Consider the following 19,549-nt stretch of genomic DNA (forward strand, 5'->3'; position numbering starts at 1 on the left):
GAACAATTTATTTGCATAACAGCTATGATGCTGGTATTTACTAGCTTTTATTTTCTTGTGTCAAAGAAAGCCATATACCTCAATAGTTTTAGCTAGTAATTGTATGTGTAAAATGATATTAAGACCACCGCAAGACCTTAATAAAGATATTATACATCGGACACAAATCAGCACTACTTATTTCATATACAGCGAGATAATAATGATTGCCTAATAATGTTTTTTCTTGTGAACTCGTGAACTCAATTTTCAGTTATAATTATAGTCTAACAATTCTGTTTTCAGATCTCTGAATGTAAAACCTCTGACCAACATTAATTGTATGAAAACATTTATGCATTTGTTAGGAATATGTTTTAAAAAGTAAGAATTCCCACCTACCCGTTAAACTTTGACTAGTCTGGGTTGACCTCACATATCACATAACAAGTTGGGGCTTTCCCTTGTAGAGATATTCAGTAAGTGGTTGGGATTTAGGTTTCCCACACCTAAAGTTTCCCAAAGGTCAGATTTCTTTAAATCCTGTAAAATGTATTCAGGTTTCTAAGCAAGACCTAACATAATTAAGAGAACAATGGCATGAGTAACACAAATTGCCTTTCAATTTAAACAGAACTTCCACTGTACTTTAACAAAACAGAAATCAAAGATGAACAATATCCTCAGTCACCTCAGGAAACATATTTTACAGAGATGGACTTCAGGATGGCCGTCATGGAGGCACAGTGGTTAACTTTGTGGCTGTACAGTGCTGGGGCGCTGGGTTCACTCCTAGAGCTGGGGTTCTACCTGGGTGGAGTTTGTACAGCACGTTCTTGCTTTGTTCATGCGGGTTTTCCACTGGGTGCTTTAGGTTCTTCCCACAGTCCAAGAACATACTAGAAGGTTAATTGACTTCTGGGAAAACAGGTTCTGGTGTGAATGTGTGCCCTGTGATGAACTGGCATCCCATCTAGGGTGTATCCTGCTTTGTGCAAGATGGATGGATTGTATGATAAAAAAAATAATCAAAATGAATAATTCCTTACATTTATATAGCGCTTTTCTGGACTCTCCGCTCAAAGGGCTTCACAGGTAATGGGGACTCCCCTCCACCACCACCAATGTCAGTCCGCTCGCCACACATCAGCTCTCAGTGGGGAGGAGAACAGAGTGATGAAGCCAGTTCATAGACAGGAACTTTTAGGCAGCCATGATTGGTAAAGTCCAGAGGGAAATTTGACCAGGACACCAGAGTAACATCCTATTCTTTTCAAGAAACACCTTGGGATTTTTAATGCCCACAGAGAGTCAGGTTCTCAGTTTTACATCTCACCCGAAGGACGAGGCCTTTTTTAGAGTATAGTATTCCCCTCACTTTACTGGGGCATTAGGACTCCCACAGACTGCAGGGTGAGCGCCCCCTGCTGGCCCCCCTAACACCTCTTCCAGCAGCAACCTTAGCTTTCCCAGGAGGTCTCCCATCCAGGTGCTGGCCAGGCTCACACCTGCTGAGCTCCAGTGGGCTGCCAGTTGTGAGCTGCAGGGGGATAGAGCTACTGTTCATGCAGCTGCTAGCTAATAGGTGCAGTCTCAGTTATCTAAAAAAAGAAATGCGATTGCTTTTTAAAAAAAAATAGCAAATAATGAAATTAAAGAAAGCAAAATTATTCAAATTAAACATCCCGGCTTTCTCTTTCAGAGACACATTTCTAGTTGCTTCTCTTGAGGTACCAACAGCAAACCAACCCCCTTGTTTCATCTTCTATCTCCCTGAGTGCTGGGCTGAGTCAAGCAGTTTCTTTCAGTCGCAGATTGAAAAAGAGGTTATGGGTAGCTATGAGATTTTTTTATTGGTTAGCAGTTTCTCGCTGCACGCCAAGTGTTGCAGACTGCTTGACAAAGAGCAATCAGAGCTAAGATTCAGTGAGCAAAAAATAGATGTCTCAATGATGATTACAGCATATGATTTTAAAAAAATGCACAGTCTGCATCTAGAATTTCTTCTAGAAACCTTGAAGTTTAACAGCAAGTACTGGAATATGTTACTGTATGTACTGCTGTTCCACTGTGTAAGAAACCCAAGATACTACACATAAAAGAAAGCATTTCACTGACATTAATGTTGGACGAAGCAAAGTTTTGTGCTTTTCGGATGCCAGACTCAGTGGCTTGGGTCCGCTGTGTGTGGTGGCTCTGTGGCTAAGGATCTGTGCCTGTGGCTGGAAGGTTGCCGGTTTGTATCCTGTGGCCGGCAGTGGACCCAGACTCCTCCAGGGGCGCCGTATAAATGGCTGACCCTGTGCTCTGACCCCAAGCTTCTCTCCCTGTCTGTGTGTCCCTCTCACACCTGAAGAAGGCTCCGCAGCTGTTGTGTTTTCTTCTCCTTTCAGCATAGAATAAACCCATTACTTGTTCCTTCTCTCTAACGTGTATTAGTTACTATATTTGATCCAATTCTTTTAGAAAAATAACTTCTACAAAACAGGCATTGTGAGCTTAATCCGAGTGGAATAGGGAAAGGCAGGGAGCTGGGAGGAGATATACAGTGTGTGTGTGTGTGTGTGTGTGTGTGTGTGTGTGAGTGAGTGAGTAGGGAGCTGGGGGAGGCGTCACACAGCTGCTGATCTTCCTGATACTGCAGGGTGGGGTGCTGATGAGCAGGTCTGTGGTTGGCGTCAGGGATCAGAAACAAACAGAACGCAGCCGTTCCTGCCCCCCGCATTCGGAGAGCTGCCGGGAGTCGAGCGGAGGGATGGAGGCGGGTGGTTCGGATGGGCGGAGGCCGGCGAAGGGCTGCTGCTGTGTGTCACGGCAGCATTCGCTTCATTCAAAAAAACCCGAAGTCGGTGCTTCACCACAAGACCACGATAATTCGATTGTTAGGTTCTTCTGTCAGACGATAAGAGCTCCCCCGCTGGTAAAGGACATGCCAGGCAACAGCCTACCTCAGGGAGCTGACAAGCAGGGGAACAGGACAGCTCTTTATCTAAGCATTCCTGAGTGTGGAAAGTGGTTTCTTTTTATCAGAACAGTGCAGATTAACCATCATTAGAAGCGGCAGTGCTTATTTAGAGGGAAAGAAAATGAAGCAATTGCATCCAAATCCAAGGGATTTCATTTCAACACTGCAACCTCCTTAATTAAGGGCTAAAGATTAGTGGTACATCGGGTGATATAAACTGTATATATATCTGTGGTCCAAATACAAACCGTGAAAGTGATCATCTGTCTTGATAGTTTTTGCTGTGGCCTGACCCCCCTGTGCAGTCTGGGGGTCTACTGAGATCTTTCTCCTGACGCAGATGCATCAAAAATGCTTTGGACAGACTTTTTACCTTTCCAAAACAGCGTGTTTGCCCCTCGGCAGGGTAGAAATATAGCACACAACTGTGTTTAGAACAGTAAGATTTTAAAAATCATCTCCTTTTTGGACTCCCCCGTGTAAGATTCTCTTCATCGCAACATGTACATTAAGAAGATTATATAACCGGATGAACAGATGAAGAGTTTTTCTCTGTCATCACCACCTGCCATCACGCAGAACATAACCAGCTTATGCTGACAAAATGGGAGTCTAACTGACTCCCAGGTCTACATTCTCTTTGCCAAACCATAGATCTACAAGCTTTTTAGCTTGTCTGGTTCAGCGCCTCCGACAATGTAGTTTGGGGGTCACACAGAAGAACAGCTGCCAGTGAGCGGAGCCCCATCCAGGCCATTGCTTGGTAGTTCAGCGACCCATCTCACCAGCGGTTTCCAGGGTGTCGGCGTCAACAGCAGTACATCCCACAATCCTTCGCCATGCATCCCACAATCCTTTGTGTAGAGCCCCACTTCCTGATTTTTCACAAGGGTCCTGTGGCTCCCATCTCCCTGTGTCCATGTTGACCCTGAAGACGTCCACTTGCCTTGACTCCGTGCCTTTTGGGGATTTTTGAAGATTTGCATCAGCGGCCCCGGGTTTGGGCTGTTAAGTGTGGGACACTCCCTTAAGCCTAAGCATGCAGCTGGCGGCTCTTCTCCAAAATCTTTCCAGAGGGGCAATATATTTCTGAAACCTGGTGTCCAAACGTGGGCTCAGTTATCTAAATGAAAGTCTCTCTAGTGGATTGTACAATTTTAACATAATATCCCTTGTTTTGCGTTAACATTTTGTTTTTCCTTGTTTACTGAGTCCTTACAAAGCTTAGACAGATGTAGATAATACCGACAGAAACGCCTAAATCTTTGTTTTATGTGTAGTTTATTGGAGCCTCTGCATTTTCCACATTTTATTTAAGTATCAGAATTACTGTCATATTCTGCACTCGTCTACATTAAACATCTTCAGTCAGGTGTTTGCCCAGTTTGAACTTTTTTTTTTAAATGTGTTTCTGCTTCTAAACATTAAACAGGCTGGGCAACACAGCTTCAGGGTTTAAAGAGTAAGTCATACTGTATATATATATAATTTTCCCTCCATTGAAAGGTTTGTTCTAGAGGTGTAGTTCATGTCTTAACAGCTTTTTCCAGTAATATGGGAAATTGAACGGTTCTGTTCATCTAGAGAGTTATCAGCCAAGGCAACGCCCGCTCACTCTGCCTAACTGCACATCATTTCCATCCCAAAGCACCCCGCCTGAAGAACAGCAGAACAAAAAAAAATACAGAAAAAAGGGGAAAAAAAACCCAACACAGACACACACACAGCGACAGACGCACACGGATAACGGTAGACCACCCTTTAATTCCGCTTATCGGTAAACCCGCCCCGAAATCAGTCGATCATATTCGCCGTCGCGTCGCGCCAATCGCGGCCGGGCAGGAGGGGGACTCGAGCGGTGGTCCGTGCGGGCGCCGACCAATCAGATCGCGGGCTGCCGAGGCAACGGGCGTGGCCCCGCCCCTCGGCCTATGTTGATTTCAGGCACATGATTCGTGAGCTGAATGTATTTAAAGGTATTTTTTTTTTTTAGGGGAGGGGGGCCGGATAGCGGAACAGGGGGGTGTCAGAACGCAAGACGTCAAAGTCTTCACAGAAACAAGTCATACAGTTTTCCCCTAGAGTACCGCTGTCTGTATTCCGTTAGTTTCATGTTCATGTTCGTCTCATTCTCCACACAGGGCAGAGAGCACCGGCCACCGAGAGTTTAAAACAAAACAAAACAACAACTACTCGGGAAGATAAGGATTTGTAATGGATGTATTTTTTTTTTAAGAATGCCTTGGATACACACTCGGTTTCAGCGTGGGGATCAACTAGGGGGGTAGATTGGGGGGAAAAATGAATAAAGCATTGAAGGCGCTGCTCTAACTGTAGGTGTAGAGTGTCACTGATAGAAATACATGCATCTCTATAACTCTGTTCAAAAGAGGTTGTCATAATGACCAGCAATCGATGATGACGGATTTTTGTAACGGTTTTGATTTTTTAAAGAGCGGTACCGAGCGCTCTCTTGCCCATCTTCGCCACGCGTGGTGAGAAGCGCCCAGGTCCTTCCGCCCCAGTCAGAAGCCGAACTGCTCGCACCCAGGACCGGGTACACTTCCATTTCTCTTGAATTCAGCGCGCTAACGATCTGCAGACCCCTGGCAGTGCACCGGCACGGCGGGAAGAAAGACATTTTCATAACCCGACTGCCTGCCCAGCGCGTTAGTTGCCCGACCTCCCCCATCATCATCATCATCACCATCATCTTATTTGAATGTTTGAAGCACGAACGCACCCTGTAACCTCCCCCTTTCACGCTGTGGTGTGGCTCGGAACGCCTTAAATCGTAGGGGCCGGCAACCCAGCAGCTCTTAAAAAGCTCGTCCATACTTTTACCTCTCCTCCCCACCCCCCCCCAAAAAAAACCCAACCACAACCCCGTGGCCAAGCGAAGCGACTTCAACCGCAAATCGGCTCCATCAGCCCCCTCTCCGCCGCGCGCGCGCTCCGCCTCCTCGTCTCGCTCCCCGCTCGCGGAGCCACACCGCCTCGCGCAGAGCCGCCCCTCCACTCCTCGTGCCAAGCGCCCGGCTGCACTGCAGGCGGCGGCGGAGGCGGCGCAGTCAGACAGTCAGTCAGTCACCGTTACCCCGCCGGCGTGGTCGCCCTGCCCTGCTCCGCCGGAGCTTGTGTCCGCTGCACACCGCTACACCACTCCACAAGCAGCAGCACCAGCAGCAGCAGCAGCGACGAGAGCTCCCGTTTGGACCGGCAGAAGGCTTTTGCGGGTCTTTTTTTTTCTTTCTTCTTCTTCTTCTTCTTTCCTCCCTGCCCTAAAGACCACACTTGGGGAGGGGGAAATTTGAACACAACTTCGACGAGCAGCGCCGGCGAACTTTTCCGGAGAAGGAGAGCCGACGAGCGTGGTTGCGGGGAAGAGATCGCACACGACACGCACACACTCACACAAAAAAAAACCAACAACGGAGAGGACGAGCGAAGCGGACGGGGCAGTTTTTCATTCAGCCTTTCGCCTGCCCTGCCTGAGCGCTACCTGCAGTCATGACGAGGAGGTCCTGTGCCATTTACGGCACCGGCATTATCTGCGCTCACCTGCTGATCGTGGGAATCGCCCTGGTCGTGGCTCAGGTCTTTCCGACCATCATTTTCAACCGGCTGAAGAAGGTAGGAAAAAAGTATTTCTCTTCATTTGCGAGGTCATTTGCGATTTCGCTGTGTGAGATCCTCCAGGGGTACTACTGTACGGGCAGCTGTTTCTGACGAGCCCCGCCGATTAATTGCCGTGCGGGTCAGGACTTGGCTCGCCTCTTTCATGACCCCGTTTTCAAAGATTTGCCTCTGCATCTTTGCTTGCCTCACGCCTGGGTCTCGCTGTAACCGCTCAATTAGCCAATTAACCGGCGGGGCAGGGAGCCGCTGCCGGTGCAGGGTGTCATTATCGTCGGGTCTATCTGGGTTTTTAATTCGAGACGGCTTTGGACGGATAGGGCTGATCGGAGACCGTCTTCGCGATCCGAGACGCCGAAGGTGGACGCAGTGACCTGAGGGGAAGGCGACCTGAATTGGCTTCACTTTGGGGAGCAGCAGCATCAGCAGCAGCGCCGGTCCCGTGTAGGTCCTGCGTTTGGGCCGGTTCGGCGGTTCTGGTTCGTGAAAAGTTTCACCGCGGCGAACCCGGGGTTGTGTCTCCGTGCATGTCCAGCGCCACAGACCTGGGCTGAGCGGATGAAAGTCCCCCGCGGTCCGACCGCTGAGGGTTTCCAGGTTTGGGGGGGGGGGATGACTAAATCATGACCGCCGTCCCCCCCTGCCGTGACCGCTTGACGCCTTCGTTACGGCGCGGAGGACAACAACGCCTTGGACACACACACACACACACCCGTTTGAAAATGAGACGATGTCGTGTTTTCGCCGGCGGGGCGCATTCGCCCGTTAAACCCCTTTCCCAGTCACAAAGCCTTTGGGGGGTGGGGTGGGTGGGTGAGGGGGTCTCAAAGCATTGGGAGCACGGGAGTCCCTCTGAAATATTTGCAGTTTCTTGCACCCTGGCGTTTGCCGGCCCCGTCCTTGGCCGAGGGAATAAACGGGCTTTCAGCCCTGGATAGCCTGAAGCCTCAGTGTCCGCTTATCCCGCAGTTCGCTGCCTGTCTCGGCCTGAGGAGGGAGATTTTGAACCCGAGACTGTCCGTGTCAATCTTTTGTTGCTACAGTAGCTGTCATAAGATAGCCTCCGTTTTGTATTGTAAGGAAATACCGTATGTGATGTGGAGGAGGCTGAAATGCCGGTGGGGTTACACTCCACGCTACACGACGCGCTTACCTGCCACTTTTACATTGTTTCCGAATATTATGGAGGGTGGTTCCAAAACGGATCCAGGCGAAGACAAAAAAAAGAAAGGGGGTAAATCTCGGGGATTCAGGAGGGGTAGTCACCCACTGAACCGGTGCTACTGTATACAAAGCTTTGCAGAACTGATCGATCTCTCCCGATCAGTCAGGAGTTGCTTTCACGTTCTCCAGCAAGTGCAAGAGTCTCCAGCAGTCGCTAGGAACTGGTGTTTCTGACACAGAAATGTGACGGATAATGTGAAATGAGAGCTGTGTGGAGACGCCGGGACCCGGACCTGCCGCACTGCGTGGGAGTATGTGCAGAAGCAGGTGTTCATGATGAATGCTTACCAGCTGCGGGCGGGGGACCCGTCTCACTTCGATGTACAGATTTTGATTTAAATTGGCCTCTGGGTGAGAGGAGATCTTCGTGCGAGGTCTGTGCTGGGCGCTGCGGGTTTCTCATCGTACAGGCGGTTTTAAAACCAGCTGTCCCAGTACGCCCGGTACTGAATGAGGCTGTGCTCACTGCCGCTGTAGCAGGCAGGCTCAACCCCGGAGCGGTGTCTGGAGGGTTCGGCGTGTGTCCCTGCTCAATGAAATTGCTTCTCAATGAAACTGGGTGCTGGGACTGGGTGCCCTGTGTTGACGAAATTCTGCAGTTCCTCTGAGCTGAATGCACAGGCGTGATCAGCTCTTACAAGACTACAGCCTCACTCACACAGCAGTGGAACAGTGTGTGAAGATCGCAGACAGGGATGTGGGCTGTGGGCTGTTCACTGCTGTTCGGTTGTGTGCAAATGTACCCCACGAACATTTCTTCCAGCATGTCGTTAATGTTTAACTTTGAAAGCTTTACTGTGCCTGGAAAACGTTAAGTGAGTTTAATTCAATTCGCAATACGCTTTGCTCCTTTTGTGTACCGGGCAGTTGGATAAAGGTGTCCTGACAAGAGTTACAATTTGCCCAGAAAACGGATCGGGACGGTGTTAGCCGCGGTCAGTTTAAAAAAGTCTTCCCAGTCTTAAAATGTTTTGCGTAGTCCTGCATCGTCTGAAAACAAGGTGCCGATTGTGCCTCTGAAGAGCCGAAGCACAGCCGGCTTTCTGCTTTTTCTTTCAGTGAAATATTGTGTACCCCAGCAAAGCAAACAAGTCTTTTACATGTTATACTGTAGTGCAGTTTTGAATAACTCCAATTCACGTCTTTTAAGGGGATAATGGTCTGTTTTGTTTGGTGCCTTTTTACAAAAGCATTTCTGTTCCCGAGTAAAATTAAGGAATGTTAATGAAAATTAAGGAGAGAACACACTAAAATGAAAGAGCATGTTTGTGTTTTATACATGGCAGAAAACCAGTATAAGATGAGTTAAGTATTTTCAGCACGTACAGACTCAAACTATTGGCCTTTTAAAGGCGTACCCATCGTTTGTGTTGTACAGCAGAACATAACATTTTTATACTTCATTATAATACAATTCACACGTATAACAATATCCCCCGTTTCACAAGCATGAATAGCAACAAGGCAAATAGAAAATTAGAATAACAGATGGAATATGCAAATTCGAATTGCCTGCTGCATCTTACATCCCTGTTAGAGATTCTGCATCTTTCCTGTTTTTCAGTCTGGTTGCTGGGACTGAAGGTTAAATGGAACTGGACAGCCAGAGCATTCCGTCCTGCTGACTGGTGCCAATAAACACTGTTTCAATAAGTAGATGCTGGAAATTGGGTCCTACATTTTTCAGGGTGCCAGACCAGGGAGAGGCGTTTCTTAGAATCAGTGATTTGTTTTTTTAATAGAATTTGACCGTCTGAATTGTGTACAGGCTCCAGCCCTCTGAGCCTGTACTTGTGCAACTTGTTTTCTGTAGCAGAGGCAGGGGGGCTGCGGAACAAGGTCAGCTGACAGGGGGGAAGAGAAACAAAATCACTGGCCTAAAAACCGAAAAACTCCACATGGTTACAGAGACAGCACACAACATTGGTGGGGTTGTTGCTTGAGGTGAACCAACTGTGTTCAGACTGTGGACTGGGCAAGATCGCGAGCATCAGGCTTGCTGCTATTCCTGGCACATGGATCCAGAAGGGCCAGGCAATATTCCTGGGAGTGGTGCAAGACTGGGAAGGCAAAGCCTTAAAGGGCACATTAAAACACATTTTTTAACCATCATGTTAAAAGTTGAATAGCTGCCCTATTATCTAACATGAGTTATTATTCGTTTATTTCACTTGATAAAATAGTTACTGAAACTCTATAGCAGATTTGTAGTTTTGTCTGCAAACAGAAGAGAGGGTTTTCCATTTCGAGCTCAGTTTCAAGAGTGAGTGCTAGTTTGTTTCCCCGCTTTCGTCAGTAAGTAATGCATCGGAGTTAAGTATCAGTAAGAGAAAGATAAAGGCCTGGTTTAGCAGGTGCCTTAGGAAAATAACTTGGTAGAAATTGAGACAAACAACCTTTACAAAAGGTGCTATATTTTCTTTTTTGGTATCCATCGCAAGAAGTTCATGTTCACTTAATTATGACGATTTCCCATTATCCTTGGAGCTTGCATTTTTAATGCAAGTCCTTTTTTGCCATCTTTGCAGTATCCGTTTGAAAACGTTTTGTCTGTCCGATACCAAGCTGGCCGCCGCTGTCTCCGAGATCGTGCCGTTGTGCAGGGTTTGCCCTCCAAATGGGCTGTGCTTTTGCACCTCCGGGATGACTAGGCTCCTGAATGTTTCCGAGTGGGCACTCCGAGTGTTTCCGTTGGGTTTGAAGTGGATGCTGGCAAGCCTGTTTGCTGCTTGTTGAGTCCAGGAATTCAGCAGTGGATGCAGCTGGCAGCTCTGTGCGGCACAGTACTGCTGACAGAAGTGCTTTCTCAGCCCAGCCCAGCCCGGGACTCTGTTCAGTGTCAGTGCTCCTCCACGCAGAGAAGGGGTTTCTCCTCTTATAGTGGAATTGCCCTGTTTCCCTGTAGTGCACAAACGTGTGTCTTTATGAGGGTCTGCATCGAGCCCCGGCTGATGCACTGTGGGCTGCCTGCTACTGCTGTGTCTTCCTCTGGTCACTTTCTCTGATTGGTGCTGCTCCGTTTGTGTCCTGGTGTCCAGGCTACTCAGTACACAAAAGGCACAGCACCAATGTGGCAGTGGATCTGGAAACCTGCGGGGTGCCTTGGAGGGTGTGGCTGACACAGATCCGGGGCCTGGAGCGTGGGTCTGAATTTCTGTGCCTGTCCGTGTGGAGTCTGCATGCTTTCCCTATTTTTATAGCCCCCTCTCCCCAGAGGCATGCAAGTGAGGAAGAATGAAGAGGCTGTTTGGCCCATCTAGGTTGTTGGGATGCTGATTGATCGGAGCATCTCCTCCAGCTGTTTCTTGAAATATGTTAAAGGTTTCAGGAACATGGCTGGGCAGCTTGTTCCATACTCCCACAACCTTTTATAGAAACAAGTGCCTCCTGTTCTTCCGCTGTTTTCAGTGCATTTCCATGAAGTTTCCACTTGTGTTTTCAGGTTCTTGTTTTGCTGTTTGCTCTCAAGACAAGCAGCTTCGAACACATTTCTGCTCAACTGGGACACATAGTAGCCCACTGTCAGTCTGTGGAATGGGAGATACTGGCCAGATGGGATTCTACCCAGGCAGGAACAAATGTGACGCGGTTTTAATCTTCTGTCCAGATCAAGGTTCTGATTAAAGAGACAAATGAGCTGAAGGTTATCCACAAATTCCTAGTGGGCTTCCCAGTCATGTGAATACTCCTTCATCTTTTGAAGCAACGCAGTATTTTCTGCAAATCACATGAGTAAATGCTTCCATTTACAAAGTATAACTCTCGGGACAGAGAGGAGGCCAGGCCTGAAGGAATTTCCCTGGTGACGCTGGGACTTGGGAAGAGGGATATCCTTAGCTGTCTGTCACTGGAAGTCCGTGAAATTCGATCAAATGTTTAGAAAGTGGCAAGCTGTACTGCCACTTCTAGCGCAGGAGGAATTCATCCTGTTGATGCTGAGGCTGTGGGCTGGGACTTTCCCCATTTGTAAAAGCCCCCCTTGATCAGTTGGGCCCAACGAGAGGCAGTCCATTTATCAATGGCTGGGATTAAACAGGATTCGGAAGACCCTCAGGCTCTCATAGGAACATAAGAATGTTTTTAAAAGAGAGGAAGCCATGAGCCCATCTACCCCATTTGGATCTCATCCAGTCCTTTCTGGAACGAAGCCAGGGAATCGGCTTCATCCCCATACGGTCGCTAAAGGGGGCGGAGTGGTAGCTCTGTGGCTGGAAGGTTGCCCGTTCGTATCCCGCGGCCGGCAGAGGAATCCTACTCCGTTGGGCCCCTGGGCAATGCCCTTAACACCAGCTTCTCCAGAGGCGCCGTATAAATTACCCTGCACTGTGACCCCAAGCTTCTCTCCCTGTCTGTGTGTCTCATGGAGAGCAAGCTGGGGTATGTGATAAGACAAATTCCTAATACGAGAAATTGTATAGGGCCAAGAAAGTGATCTGATCTGATCTAGGTACTGCACCTTGTTCCACACTCAGCCTTCCTACAGCCCTTTGGATAGAGAAGCGCTTCCTGTTCTTGGAATGCTCTTCCACCTAGCTCGTGTTTCACTGTTCGTTCTGAAGAAATCCGCTGGTGTCTTTGACGGAACTTGGTTATGTGACTCAAGACCCCTTGTAGTCTTCTCTGCTCAGGACCAAAAGGGTTCAGTTTGCTCAGCCTGTGAGAGCAGGACATCAGAAGTCAGGAATGTATCTGTTTGCGCTTTTCTGGCCTGATTCCAGAGCTGCAGTCCTTTCTTTTAAGGATATTGTGATCATCACTGTAAGTGATATTCTATACCTGGTGTTACTAGTGTGTTGTACAACTTCACAAGCACATACTTTCCCAGTTGGGTGTGCCCTGAAGGTCTGTCCCTGTGAGAGAGGTGGCTGCGCTCTCCTCTGCTTTGTGTCCACCAGTGGACAGTCCACCATGAAGATCACAGTGTGTGCGATGTTGAACAACACCTCTTCACATGTAACTTAGTCTTATCCGGGATCCTGAAAGGGCTTACCTGCCGTCTAGTTGCTGAAACCCAGCCAGTATTTTATTTGCCTCAGAGAAACTGTATTATCTTTCCATTCCTATGGGATTCCACTTCTAGCTTTGAGGTCTTGCTTCTCATCAGATTGGAAGGGAGATTGTATCTTCTGAAAAATCAAGACTTGGATGCTGTTTTTGCTCGTGTGGTTGTCCCAAAAATCGATCTGTCGCGCTGCGTGTGGGCCGCCAGCCTGCTCGACGCGGCCTCATTCCATGGAACGTTTCTTCCGCCAGCCGCTGAGTCTTTGTGGTTGTGCTTCATTGAGTAACTCTTTTTATCTTTTTAACTTGCGGCGACTGACTTTGATCACATTTTTATGTCGTAAGCATTTTTTTTGGGGGGGTTGAGTTCGACTCTTCACATTCAGGATCTGTCGAGAGTGCAGACAGGTTCCCCAGGAGCTTAATGGAGCAGTGCCACATGGCCAAGTTCTTGGTAGAGGAACCACTTTGGAAAATCCTGTGGTTCAGCTTCTTAAAGAATGGGTGGATCCTGCTAGAGTTTTTTTTTTTCCGCTATGAAATTACAGCACTGAAAACACGCCTGAAAGGCAGGTGTTATATGACTGAATCTTAGAAATGTGACTCCTGGAATTTGACAGCCACAGAAGCGAGAGAATTTGTTTTGTGCACTTGTTAAGACCAATCACTAACTTACTGTAATTCTCTTATTTCACTGCACCTTGATGTCTTAAAAACATGCTGATCTCAGCCCCTTTTGAGCTTTTGAGTTCTTTCACGGAGGGTTTTGTATGCAACTCAAGTGCATGTTTAATTGTTGTTTTGTTGTAGATGTTTGTCGGTATGGGAACTTGTTTTTATCTTTCATGTGCATGGGCCAGACATGGGCTGTCAAACAGGTGTTGGTCAGTTTACCGTTTTGTCCTATCACTTTTACAAGGCTGTTCGCTTTTGTTCTCAAAATTATGCTGTCGAGTTATTTGGATTTTGGCAGGTCTCTTTTTTTTTTTGTCTGACATTTTCTCATGTTCGTGGTGTAGTCATGTACTACACAGATCTACCAATGGGCAGTTTTAACAGCAGTGTTGTGCTTTTCGTAACCTTCTGTAAAAGAAAAATTCTTCTGTTCATTTCCTTTTAGTTCTCAATATTTCGCTCGGCAGCAGTGTGGAGCCTCCTGGACTTGTGACTGTTAGGCTGTGGATTTTATATCCCAATTGGGACACTGCTGCTGTTCCAGTGAGCAAGATGCGTCACGTAAAACTGCTCCAGGACAATACCCAGCTGTATAAATGGGTGCAAATGTACTGTAAGTTGCTTTGGGGAAGTGTCAGACAAATTACAAAGTAGTAGTGCCTTTGCCTTTCTGTTCTGAAGACGGAAATGATCATTGACTGATATCAAGTGTCTCAGGCGTGTTCTAAGTTGTACGGATCATTTCTGTTAATTAATGGTGCCACTGCCATAGCTTGTAAATGGTTTTGAAACCTTAGGCGATCGTTGCACAGTTGTAAAATCAATATAGCATAACTGAAACTTCCCTTACAGAGTGTACCTGTGTGTTTAGATTTCGGGGATCTGTTTAATCTGTTAACTTGGCTTGATCACTGCTAACCACTGTTTTTGTGTTTGCGAATCGGCAAATGCTATGCTGGAGCTGGAAAGTGTTCATTGCATATAAGAGATAAGATAAGATCACTTTATTAGTCATATATAATTTCTTGCATTAGGAATTTGTCATTTTGCATATCCCAGCTTGCTCTCCATGAGACACACAGGCGGGGAGAGAGAAGCTGGGGGGTCAGAGTGCAGGATCACCCATTTATACAGGGTACAGCGCCCCCTGGAGCAGTTGGGGTTAAGGGCCTTGCTGAGGGGCCCAACAGAGTAGGATTCCTCTGCCGGCCGCGAGATTTGAACCAGCAACCTTCCAGCCACAGGCGCAGATCCTAAGCCACAGAGCCACGGCTCGTCCCCTAGGGAATTATATGAGGGAATTTGTAAAAAAAAAAAAGTATTTATGTAGTGCTTGTATCTGCAGACGTGATAATGACAGTGCACTCTCAACACACACTCTGACCATGTGTGCAGGAGTCATATGTTTCCAGCACGTGCATTCTCAGACAGAACTGCTCATTAAGCGTTCACAAATGTGTACAGAACATACAGGAGGTCATGCAAAGAAGGCTTTTATTGTTGCTTAACAAGAAAAACGATGGAACGATTTGTCAGTGCGTGTGATCGGTCTTCTGTGACTGTAGGATTTCATGGTGAGTGTGATTCCCTGAGCTTCTGCATATCAGCATACACATTTATGTCGGGGTCAGGGAGTGTTTTGGGAACTCTTTCTGTTCCATCGTTTCAAGCAGAGCATTACTCATGTTTTCACTACCGGTAATGAACGCCCTCGGAATAGCTCAGATCTGCCAACGCTGGCTCTGTGTCCACAGCCCTTACCGTGGTTTGGATAACTTGAAGGGTCTTTGGTAAAACAAGTAAATATTTCTGAGCTTAAAAAAAAAAAGGTTACAGGGGAAAAGAGGCCATTCGGTGTCAAAACAACGTTTGGTTTCCAGTGTGTAAGGGACTTGGGTGTGAGGAAGAAGACGATAGTTGTTCTGTGGTCCCTCAAGCCTTTGTGTAACAAGTTCCTCCTCTTCTCGGTTCTACATAGTTTCAGCTTGTGGAACATCGGCTCAATTAAGGCAGATGGCTTAACCTTTTCATTATGAAAGGGCTCTGCTTCCTAGGCTATAGCCCTGTTTCAGTCGTCTTACAGAATCTCCTGAATGAGCTCTGAACTGTTTGCAGTTTGACCTATATTTTTTTTTCACGTTCTTATCTTTTTGTCAAACATACGCAGTAACTCCTGTTTGATAATGCAGCTCTAGAATAAACTTCAACCCGGGACTTTGCCTTCAAAAGACTCCCTGCTAGAGATTTTTAGAGCGGTTTTTTAGCTAGTTTGGCCACATTATGTGTAGTGCTCTCTGGTGTGGCAGTGTGCTCGTTGTTTCAGAGACTCGCTAATAAAAAACATATTATGCTGTTTACAAGCAATGGATGTCACGCTGCGTGTTCAAGGGAAATGTTCTGTTGTAGTTAAAATGAGCCCGGTAGTGATTTAACTGTGCCAGACTGGCAGTGTGGACGGTCGTGCTCACTGGCCTGCTCTGCGGATGAGCGCAGCAGGACAGCTCTTCAGTTTCGAACAGGGGTACGCAAACAGTTGATGCAGAGCTGACATGTAGGGGTCTCATAGGTTCAGAGGAGTCACAAACAAGTTCAGTTTGTTTTGCACTTCTATAGCCGAAGTCACATTAAAGGCCTATAGTACCGTGTGCATTGCTGGTCTTGCCCGGAGGTCAGTGGCTGTATTCCAGAGCAAGAAGAGTCCATTGGGTCCGTCAGGTGGGCGGGCTGGGTGTCTTCCTCTTGTTTGTAGCTTGCTAGGAGAGCTAGGAGAGCCTTAGGGTCTGGACTGTGTTTAATCCCAGCCATTGAGTATGGCCAAGCATTAACATTCACACTGACCTCTGGGTCTGATGCAAAACTAAATGCAAAAATGTTCTGCTGCATTTCCACAGTGTCCTGTATGTCCTAGTGTATGCCCTAGGTACAGTTTGTACTGTATGCCATTAGCATCTTGCCACTAGTCCATTGCCTCTCTCGGAGAAGACATTCCCATTACTGGGAAACGTAGGTCACGTTCTGACTTCGTCATGTGGCAGATCCATACATGATTATAAAATGCGGAGTTTATTGGATTCTCAAACAGCCCACTCTTTATTACTTTATTTAGTCTTCCAGCTGTTACTAGCACAGTTTTCATTTTTGTTTTCTAAATGTTCCAGGTTATGTGGGTTTAGGTAAGAATATTTATACAGCAGCTGAGGACTGGAAGTACTTAATGTATTAAGTATAATGGTTAAAATTTTGTAACATATCTTTACATTCAAATTCAAAAATAGGCTATCCAGACCTGTATGCAGCATAATATTTTGCTAATAGGGAGTTTCTCAGGTGAGCTTGTTTGAATTTTGCACTTTTATGCACTTGGTATGCCTGTGTAGAGTTGTTGCATGGAAATTGATGTTCTCACAGAGAGAAACGTGCTCATAATTTGTCACATAGTACCTTTCACGATGAATTATCATGAGACATTTTACAACAGAACAATAGAGACTGGTATCCATGTCTCTCTGCAGTAAAATACAGTCAATAAAGACATTGTCTGCACCAAGGCCGAGCCTAAATCTTGTTACATTTTCTAAAGGTTTACCACAAGAGGCAGCAAGAATGTTTGAAAGCTGGCACCCTGGTTGAGAAAACAATGTACAAAGTAATGTAACCCGAGATATAGCCACAGACGTGTACAACTCTTTCGACTGTATAAAATCTTGCCTGGTTTAAGCCATCATATCCCAAAGAAGCTGTCAAAAAGACAGCAAATGAAAACACACTTAAATGGACCTCTTGGATCTTGTTCAAACGATGTGGGGAAGCTGAAGGCGGTGGCTGAGGGTGGGGATTTGCTGAAGATGTGTTTTTTTGTGTCTGCAGAAAGAAGGGCGTCTTTAGGCAGTCCACTGGCACAAGACGTCCAACACCTGTAGCAAAGCTGAGGGGTGTAGTGTAGTGTGAAACAGCTGCTTAAAGGGGAATCAGCACTGAGGAGTGCATTTCAGACTACAGTAACAGTAAATTGACAAGTTTCTGTGTAGAGTTTACCTCACAAAATAGATGACATTTCCAGGTACGCGCAGCACCCTATTCCGTGATTCAGAACGAGGCAACAAAACTTCGCTGAAGCGCAGAGGCCCTATTTACACCGTCAACAAGCAGGCTTGCGAATACTGCTCGTTTGATCCCATACAAGTATTGCCTTCAACTTGGAGGCGCTTTTCCTGCCGACAAATACTGCTTACGTGTCAGCCGCATACAGGTCGCGCTGGAACGTGGGACAGGGACTAGTGAGCAGGAAGGGCCTCATCGCGGCGCAATTCCTGGGAACTCGAATGCGGTTTGTGCGACAACATGGCGGTTTGCGGCACTTTCACGAAGTTAAGGATTTTGTGCTTCATTCGAAGTTTTTACGAGTTATATATATATACACACCGGCGATGCGGCGCAGGTCAGTGTAAAATCTGAGACCCCCGGGGGTCAAGCTGTGTCCTTCTCCATAAACTACCTGGTGAAAAGCATGTGGACAAAAGGCCTTCTGAAAGCTGCAATTATTCTGATTTTAGAGGGTGTCTTGTTTCCGCCCTCCCTTCCCCAAGCAAACCGGTCGTATTTAACGTCCGTGGAAGGGTAAGCGAAGAATTAAGGGAAAAAATAGGTCATGCCTAGAAACAAAGTTGTCGTTTGCTCCATTTTTCTACGTTTCGCAACTGACTTTCATTTTTGTTTTGTTTTGCAGGAAATCACCCTGACGGAGGGGAAAGATGTCTTTGAATCGTGGAAGGACCCCCCTCCTCCTGTCTACATGCAGTTTTTTTTCTTCAATGTGTCGAACCCTGACGTGTTTCTCAAGGGCGGGAAACCTGTTGTGACCCAGATCGGCCCATACACGTACAGGTGAGGAACAAGCGCAAATCCGTCGTACACGTTGAGGAGGCACGGGGACAACCAGTTAGCCGGTTCGAAAGGGAAGCCTCTTTCGCGCTACAACTTCCTTACATGTGAAAAAAGAAAGAGAGAATGTTTTCCTCAAGTCAGGTAGTGGAATTCCCCAATTTGAGGACTTTACTGATGAATTATAAAGGGTCTACATACTATTAAAAAAAAAAAATCTTCTGTGTCTGTCGGTTGCTGTGCAGGTTGTTTTTCACTTTTAAAGGCAGACCGCTCACCTCATGTCTCTGTGTCTTTATCTCAGTGGGTTTATTCCTGGTAAAACATTTGCAGTCCCACGTCCTGTTTTTTCTGCTCATTGCAGATTCTTTCACGAGTTCTGTCTGAATTTGTTTCCCAATCTTGTCTTGTGAAACCACTGTCCTCTTCCCTCCCGGTGGGAGTGTGCAGTGCTGAATGGGCACTGTAACGATTTCAGAACGGCGATTGAGGCTCACTTGTGAAGATACTGAACGAAAATACAGACGTACAAGTGCTGTTTTATCCTACTGTGAGGGAGAACATGGTACAGATGAACACAAAGTGATGTAAATACTGTTGATTGTTCTTGGAACTTCTCCAGTGACGCTCTGCGAAATGCATGTCAGTCCAAATGCAAGCTGTATTGAATGCTAAACAGTACGGTAGTGCCTGCACACTGTCATAGGCTCCTTTCTTTTAATTTAGAAACTGAGTGCAAGTGAGAACTCAGCTGTGTATGTCAAAAGGCTGGATTTCAGTAAGAAGTGTGTGCAAGGAATGATTGCTAATTGGTATTATTTCAATTTGCCATATGATTGGCACAGTTAATTGAAAAGGGAATACCGTTTTATTTGACTTTGTAAATAAGTAGCATTTACATCACGTTTGTCAATAAAATTGCATCTTAAATTTTAATATTTGAAACTTCCATTGGCTGTCTCACATTTTCCACTGGTTTTCCAAAGTCCAGGTTAGATTTACAGTACCTGAATTTCAATGTGTGTGAAGTGGGTTAAATACACAGTGAAGATCCCAAAGCAAATATCAAAGTTCCAGGATCAATTTGAAATAAAAGTTAAACCGAGGTCACTTGGCCTGCTTATGAGCTAAATATGCTTGTCTCAAACGCTGGCACACATCGCCACAATCCCCAAAACTGCCAGCGTG

General features: G+C 46.6%; 1 protein-coding gene across 2 annotated transcripts in view; it reads left to right on the forward strand.

Moving 5' to 3' along the window:
• Nucleotides 1-5,909: 5,909 nt before the first annotated feature.
• The window catches only part of LOC148673672 (lysosome membrane protein 2-like), a 37,557-nt gene continuing 23,917 nt past the window's right edge, over nucleotides 5,910-19,549 (forward strand). The window contains exons 1-2 of one of the 2 annotated variants that reach the window (XM_088630414.1): nucleotides 5,910-6,577; nucleotides 18,207-18,364. In XM_088630414.1, coding sequence (XP_088486540.1) covers nucleotides 6,455-6,577; nucleotides 18,207-18,364 — 281 coding nt within the window. In that variant the 5' untranslated portion in view covers nucleotides 5,910-6,454. The remainder of the gene's footprint in view (nucleotides 6,578-18,206; nucleotides 18,365-19,549) is intronic. The other variant, XM_088630413.1, reaches the window with a different exon arrangement.

The sequence above is a fragment of the Lepisosteus platostomus genome, chromosome 4, assembly GCF_059453375.1.
Source record: "Lepisosteus platostomus isolate fLepPlt1 chromosome 4, fLepPlt1.hap1, whole genome shotgun sequence".
Taxonomy (NCBI): Eukaryota; Metazoa; Chordata; class Actinopteri; order Semionotiformes; family Lepisosteidae; genus Lepisosteus; species Lepisosteus platostomus.